Raw genomic sequence first — 7,959 nt, forward strand, 5'->3', positions numbered from 1 at the left:
GAGAGTCATATGCTTTGAGCTCTTCCTTTCATCTTCTTCCGATGAGCTTGACGATGAGTCGCCCCATGTGGCTTTCAAAGCCTTCTTCTTTTTCTTGGTCTTTTCCTCTTGCTTCCTCAACTTTGGACACTTCGTTTTGTAGTGCCCCTTTTTCTTGCATTCATAGCAAATTACATCAGTCTTAATCTTAGAATCCACAAGAGATTTACCTTTTCTCTTTTCATCATTGAAAATCTTTTTAACATCCTTCTTGTCAAACTTCCTTGAATGTCTCATCATTCTTCTAACAAAGTTTGCCATTTCACTTAATGATAACTCTTCATCACTATCACTATCACTATCTCGCTCAGATTCTGAAGATGATTTCTTCTTCTCCTTCTTCTTTTCTTTGTGCTTCTTTTTGCTCTTTTCACCTGCAACCAAGGCTATACCTTTCTCTTTGTGGCTTGTATTAGCTTGCTCATGCAATTCAAGTTCACAAAATAATTCATCCGATTTTACTATTAACAAATCCCTTGAAACCTTATAGGCATCCACCATGGATGACCATAATGAGTTTCTAGGGGAAGATTTTAAGGCATACCTTATGAGATCCCGATTCTCCACACACTCTCCAACTGAATGAAGACCATTTAATAGTTCTTTGAATCTCCCATGTAGTGAACTTACCGTTTCTCCATCCTTCATTGTGAAATTTTGAAGTTGATTTATCAAAAGATCTCTCTTTACAATTCTTGAATCCTTGGTGCCTTCATTTAGCTCAATGAGCTTATCCCATAAACCCTTGGCGCTTTTGAAAGGTCCAACCTTGTTGAGTTGTTCCGAACTCAACCCACACTGGAGAGTCACAATTGCCTTAGCATTTGCTTGAGCCTTCAATTTTTGTTCAGCGGTCCACCTTGATAATTCAAGCATCTTTCCATTTTCGGTTGGCGCCGTGAATCCCTCCGTGATTGAGAACTACATGTCAATTTCAGTCATGAGATAATGCTCCATGCGGCTCTTCCAATAAGCAAAATTACTGCCTTCATAGAATGGTGGTCGTGAAGTACTATGTCTCTCCTTTAATGACATCTTTGTAGCTCTTTAACTTGTGCTTTCTTGGCAGTGAATCCTCAAAAGCAAACCAATGCTCTGATACCACTTGTTAGGATCGGTTGAGCTAGAGGGGGGGGGGGGGGGAATGGCTCACTTTGTTTTCTTGATAAATCTAATCTTTCGCAGCGGATACTTGAAGACAATGGTTACTCTTGTATTTACTTGGTATCCACCTCCTCAAGGAGGTGACTAGTCCAAGGATCCACACCACCATCACCCTTCCACTATCAAACTTCTCATTCTCGGACTAACACCGAAGGTGGAGAAACCTTACAAGACTTACAAGCCTCCCTTTCCAAGAGAAAAGATTACACTCACAACAATAAAGAAGAAAAGAAAGATTGCAAATTTGAAATGCTTCTTCCTTGTGACGTGAATCATGAAAACGTGAGGAGATGGCGAGCTTGATCTTCAATTCCTTGAGAGATCTTGAGCACTTCAAAGATTGATCAACTAGAGCAATAGAACAGTATTTTTTCTCAAGATGATGTTGCTCCTTTTTCTTCCAGCTCTTTAAACGATGTGAAAACTAGCCGTTTCTCACATAATCGTCGCCGTGAATTGATTGGGTTTATGTCCCAATCGATTCACAAACATCCGTTGGAATTCATCGCGTCAAGATCGACGGTGTAGATTATTTCATTGAGCTTCAATCGATTGGAACATTGCTTGAATCGATTTAGACTTTCGCTCGTGGAATCGCAGAATCGCCATGGTTCTGTGAATCGATCGGTCGATCGATTGAGTAACTTCAATCGATCGGCTAATTGATTCAGGAGGTTTTTGTGCTTCGCACAGAAGCTTCCTGGATTGATCGCTCAATCGATTGGATTACCCCGATCAATCGGTCGATCGATTCAGAAGCATTCTGTGCTTCGAACAGAAGCTTCCTGGATCGATCGCTCAATCGATTGGATTACCCCAATCGATCGGCTGATCGATCAAGAAGCACTCTGTGCTTCAAGCAGAAACTTCCTGATCGATCGGTTGATCGATTGGCTTCCTTCCAATCGATCGGCTGATCGATTCAAAGGCATCTTGCCTCATAGCCATATCTAAATCGATTTACCAATCGATTTTTGCCAAGTGAACTTAACACGCATCCAACCTTCTGACTTGCAGGAACTTCTCTCGCCAAGAATCCAGTCCTCGACTTTCTTGGGCTTCTCTTGCCTTGCATCCGGTTTTCTGACCTGCAAGGACTCTTTTGTCAAGAATCCGATCTTTGACATTCTTGGACTTCTCTTGCATCCGGTCTTCCGACCTGCAAGAAACTTCTCCTACAAACTCACAATACATGTTAGATTCAACGTATTAACCTAAACTTAAACAATTGTCAACACATTGAAACTTCCAGGGCATGATTGTACCAACAGTTCTACTATAGGGTCATGTCGTTCAGGTTAAAGAACGCAGGTGCTACTTACCAGCGAATGATGAATAAAGTGTTCAGGAAGCAGATCAGGTGGAATCTTGAGGTATATGTCGACGACATCCTCATTAAGTCCCTCCAATCTGTCGACCTATGTGCATATGTAGAAAAAACTTTCCAGACTCTGAGACATTACGGGATCAAACTCAACCTGACCAAGTGTCTGTTCGGCGCTAAGGGCAGGCGTTTCTTGGGCTACATCGTCACCGAGCGAGCGATCGAAGTGAACCCAGGCAAAGTAAAAGCACTCCAAAACATGACCCCCGCCTCACAATTTAAAAGAGGTGTAGATGTTGACCGGAAGGATCACAGCTTTGTCAAGATTTATCTCCAAATCATTCGACTGGAGCCTGCAGTTCTTCAAAATTTTGCGGCGAGCAACCAAGTTCCACTGGGACGAAGGGTGTGACCGGGCCTTTGAAGAACTCAAACAATATCTCAGTTCCTTGCCTATTTTGGCCAAGCCGATCGTAGGAGAGCCTCTCTGGATTTATTTATCATCCACCGAGTATGCGGTTGGATCAACATTAATTAGGCAAGAGGAAGGAATACAGCAACCAGTGTACTTTTTGAGCCACATATTAAAAGATGCCGAGTTGCGTTACACTGGTCTTGAAAAGCTCGCTTATGCATTAGTTCTTGCCGCTCGAAGACTCCGGCCTTATTTCCTGGCTCACTCCATAATCTTAATGACCAACAGCGCCTTGGGTCGAGTACTGCTCAACCCTGAGGCATCGGGTCGGCTAATCAAGTGGACTACTGAGCTCAATGAGTTTGATATCCAGTGCCAACCCCGGTCGGCCATAAAAGCCCAAGCACTGGCGGACTTCATCACGGAAGTGCAAAGTCCTGAGCCAGAAACCGCATGGAGGGTGTACGTGGATGGATCATCAGCTCGTCAGGGAAGCGGAATTAACATCTTACTCATATCTCCAAGAGAAGATCGAATGCAGTTATCCATTCGGCTGGACTACCGAGCCACCAACAACGAAGCTGAGTATGAAGCGCTCATAGTCGGTCTGCAAGCTGCTCGGCATGTCGGTGCCACCAAGGTACTCCTACACTCAGACTCACAGTTGGCGGCCCAGCAGCTAAACGGAATGTTCGAGATCAATAGCGCGCGGCTCAGGCTATACGCGGAGGCATTCGAAAGGCTCAAGGGGAGTTTCCTGGAGGTTGTTATACAGAAGATTCCCCAGTCAAAAAACCAAGTAGCAGACGAGCTGGCCAAGCTAGCCAGCACAGTAATTTCGGTCGTCGTCAGTGGCCCAATCGAACAGGTCTCCCTAGTGGCTCATGTTGACCGATCGGGAGGAATACCACTTCCGGAAGATTGGAGGACGCCCATCATTGAGTTCCTCCAGTCGGGGGGTCAGTTGGGGAGCCGAGAGGCCGATCGAACTCTACGGAAGCGAGCCGCTCGATTCACATTAGTGGGCGAGCAGTTATATAAAAAGGCGTTCTCGCGTCCCCTGCTCAAGTGTGTGGGTGCTGAAGATGCTGAATACATCATTCAAGAAGTGCATCAAGGTTCTTGCGGGGGACATCCGGGAGGACGATCACTGGCAAAGAAGATTATTCTGGTAGGATATTTCTGGCCGACACTCCAAGAGGATGCGAGCCGCAGGGTGGCCACCTGTTTGTCCTGTCAAAAGTATCACAATTTGACACACAGGCCGACCGCCGAAATAAAAATGTCCACAGTCGCATGTCCGTTCGACCAATGGGGGATGGACATAGTCGGCCCTTTTCCTATGACAACCGGCTAAAGAAAATTCCTACTCGTAGCGGTGGATTATTTCTCAAAGTGGGTGAAAGTCGAGCCGCTAGCAAGGATAACAGAAAGTATGGTCAAGAAGTTCATATGGCAGAATATCATATGCCGATTCGGCATTCCTCGCCAGCTCATCTCGGACAACGGAAGACAGTTCACAGGACAGGAGCTAAAGGAATGGTGTGATGGTTACGGCATACATCAAGCTTTTACCTCCGTGGCCTACCCCCAGAGTAATGGGCAGGCTGAGGTCACCAACAGGGAAGTCCTCCGAATACTACGTGTGCGGCTCGACCATCTGGGAGGTAGTTGGGTGGACGAGCTGCCTAGCGTATTATGGGCGCTCCGAACGACCCCCAAAGAAGAAACCGACTTTACTCCTTTCCATCTGGTGTATGGAGGGGAAGCTATTGTCCCCGTAGAAATTGGCGTCGAGTCCGATCGGGTGGGGTATTATGGCGAGGGAAATGACGAGAGGAGACGGATAGAACTCGATATGATTGACGAAACTCGCAGCAAGGCGGCTACTCGGCTTGCAGCATACCGACAGAGAATGCGGCAAAACTATAATCGACGAGTAATCCCCAGATCTTTTCGGTGGGTGATCTAGTTTGGAAAAGGGTTAAGCCGGTCGGTGACATCAGAAGGTTGGAGGCCCCATGGGCAGGCCCATACAAAGTCGTGGAGAGGCTACAATCAGGCGCCAACTATTTAGAAGATGCGGAAGGAAGAAGGCTGGATCGACCATGGAGCGCCAACCACCTCCAACCTTACAGAGCTGGATGAGAGGTGCGCAAATGAATTCATGTACCGGGCATGTATGTATTCTTGTTGAACGCAGAAAGAGAACAAGACAATTCGATTCCCCCCAGTGCATTTCTTATCGAGTGCGTCATCGACGGTCGAACGGCGACCTTAAACCCTCGCGTCATCGACGGTTAAGCGGCGACCTTAAACCCTCGCGCCATCGACGGTCGAGCGGCGACCTTAAACCCTCGCGTCATCGACGGTCGAGCGGCGACCTTGAACCTTAGATTCATCGACGATCGAGCGGCGACCTTGAACCCTCGCGTCATCGACGGTCGAGCGGCGACCTTGAACCCTTGCGTCATCGACGGTGGAGAGGTGACCTTAAACCCTCGTGTCATCGACGGTCGAGCGGCGACCTTAAACCCTCGCGTCATCGACGGTCGAGAGGCGACCTTAAACCCTCGCGTCATCGACGGTCGAGCGGCGTAAAGCATGCCCTCGTATGATCGATCGACAAGTAAGGACAAGACGATCGCCTAATCATATTCAAAGACCATCGAAATATCGAAGAAAATCGTCAAAGATAAGACAAGATCGAATTACGCCTTAAAAGTTTATGCCAACCGGATACACACAGTGGCAGACAAGTACAGCTCAAAAGATCACTTAGCGAACCGAGCAAAAAGAAACACTTTCAAGGGTTTAATCCAAATAAGCTAGGGCATCGTCGGGGATAGAGTCATTGAGCTGGTCGCGATCAATCGTAGAGCCGGGCAGATCGGCAGGTAGGTGTTAGGATGTATACTAAAAGCCTAGCTTTTGGTATAAAATATTTATCTAGAAATAAGAATAACATTGGTCAAATGTCTACATTTATGATAAATGTAGTTGTTCAGTTAATTTATATTGTAGATAACATGGTGTGTGGTGTCACACACAGAAGATCATGTTATCAGTACCTTATAAATTATAAACAGTAGCTCACGACCATGATGGAAAGGAACAAACCATTGGAAGGTCGTAATGTAATTAGGTGTTAGGTTATCTTAACTATATAATTACACTAGTACACTAAGAGTGTATTGAGTAGGACCATTAGAGGTCATTTCTTTTATACTGACTTTATAAAGAAACAAAGACCTCAGTTATTATGGAAGTATGTGCTCTTAATCCTAATATAATAACAAGCACATATATTTGATATTTATTTCTTTATTTTATCAATGGGTGAGATTTAGTTCGATAAATTAATAAGCCCGATAAGTTGGGAAATGATATCATTTATAGTGTGTGTTGTTGATTATAGAAGAAAACTGTGTCCTAGTAATCTAGGTTGAGAATGTCCCCAAGAGGAGCTCATAAGGATTGTCATGTTAAACCCTGCAGGTGGACTTAGTCCGACATGACGATGAAGTTGAGTGGTACTACTCTTGGAGCTAGATATTAATTAAGTGAGTTGTCAGTAACTTACTAAATTAGTGGACATTTGTTATCTTAAACACAAGGAGACTAACACACTCATAATAAGAAGGAGCCCAAAATGTAATTTGGGATTGGTGCGGTAGTTCAATAATAGTTCTTTAGTGGAATAAATTATTATTTATAAAATTAAGTTGTGTGTTCGAGGCGAACACGGGATGCTTAATTTTATCGGGAGACCCAAACCAATTCCTCCTCTCGGTCCCTATCATAGCCTCTTAATTATAGAGTACTATACCCAACTATACCCACCTTCTTACCCTTCCCATAAGGGGCCGGCCAAGATAGCTTGGAGACCAAGCTAGGGCCGGCCAAAGTTTGGTTCATGGGTGCTTCAAGGTGGCCGGCCCTTCAAGTTTGGTGTGGCCGGCCCAAATTAAAATAAAAAGGATTTTTATTTTTTAAAATTTTTCTTATGTGGATAACATGTTTTAAAAGAGAGTTTAAAAATTTAAATCTTTCCTTTTATAAGATTTTACAAAAGATTAAGAGAAGAGCTAAATCTCTTTCCTTATTTGTAAATTAAAAGGTTGATTTTAATTTTGGTAAAAACTTTCCTTTTTAACCATGTTCATGATTTAAAAGAAAGTTTAAAAAATTAATAATTCTCTTTTATTAGTTTCTACAAAAGATTAAGAAAAGATTTGATATCTTTCCTTATTTGTAGATTAAAAGAGATTTTAATTTTTAGAGATATTTTTCTTTTTATCCACATGTTTAAAAGAAAGATTTTAATTTATTAAATTTCCTTTTTATAAACCAATCATGAAGGGATTAAATTATTGGAGAAATTTTTATAAATTTTCGGAAATAAATTAGGAAGGTTTTAATTCTTGATTGAATTAAATTTCTTTTGATTGGAGATTTGTTGTGTGGCCGGCCATGTTGATTAAGAAGAGGAATTTGATTTTAATTAATTAAATTTTCTTTTTCATGTCAAAGGAATTAAGGAAGTTTTTATTAAAGTTTCCTTATTTGCCAAAACCAAGGATTATAAAAGAGGAGGTAGAGGAGCCTTCATGAGAAGAACTTCTATTCTTTTTCTTTCCTCTCCTCTTTGGTTTTGGTGGCCGGCCCTATTTCTCTCCTCTCCTCTTGTTGGCCGAAACTCATCTCTTGGTGGAGCTTTTGTTTGTGGCCGGATCAAGGAAGGAGAAGAAGGAGAGAAAGCCAGCCTCGTCTCTAGCATCCCTTGGAGCATTGTTGGTGGCCGAAATTCTTCATCCTTGGAGGAGTTTATTGTGGCCGAAATCTAGAAGAAAGAAGGAAGGTGGAAAGGTGGTTCTCATCTCGGAAGATCGTTGCCCACACAACATCCGAGGTTAGAAGAGGAATACGGTAGAAGATCAAGAGGTCTTTCTAAAAGGTATAACTAGTATTTTTCCTTTCCGCATCATACTAGTTATTTTTGGAAATAATACCAAAT

The 7,959-nt window shown here is 43.3% G+C and overlaps 1 protein-coding gene across 1 annotated transcript; it reads left to right on the forward strand.

Annotated features, from left to right (window-relative positions):
- The first annotated feature begins 2,820 nt into the window (after positions 1-2,820).
- Positions 2,821-4,299, forward strand: LOC122031607. Its single transcript, XM_042590703.1, has one exon. The coding sequence runs from the start codon at positions 2,821-2,823 to the stop codon at positions 4,297-4,299; it is 1,479 nt and encodes a 492-aa protein (XP_042446637.1).
- Positions 4,300-7,959: the final 3,660 nt, after the last annotated feature.

This window comes from Zingiber officinale, chromosome 11A, assembly GCF_018446385.1.
Source record: "Zingiber officinale cultivar Zhangliang chromosome 11A, Zo_v1.1, whole genome shotgun sequence".
NCBI classification, from domain to species: Eukaryota; Viridiplantae; Streptophyta; class Magnoliopsida; order Zingiberales; family Zingiberaceae; genus Zingiber; species Zingiber officinale.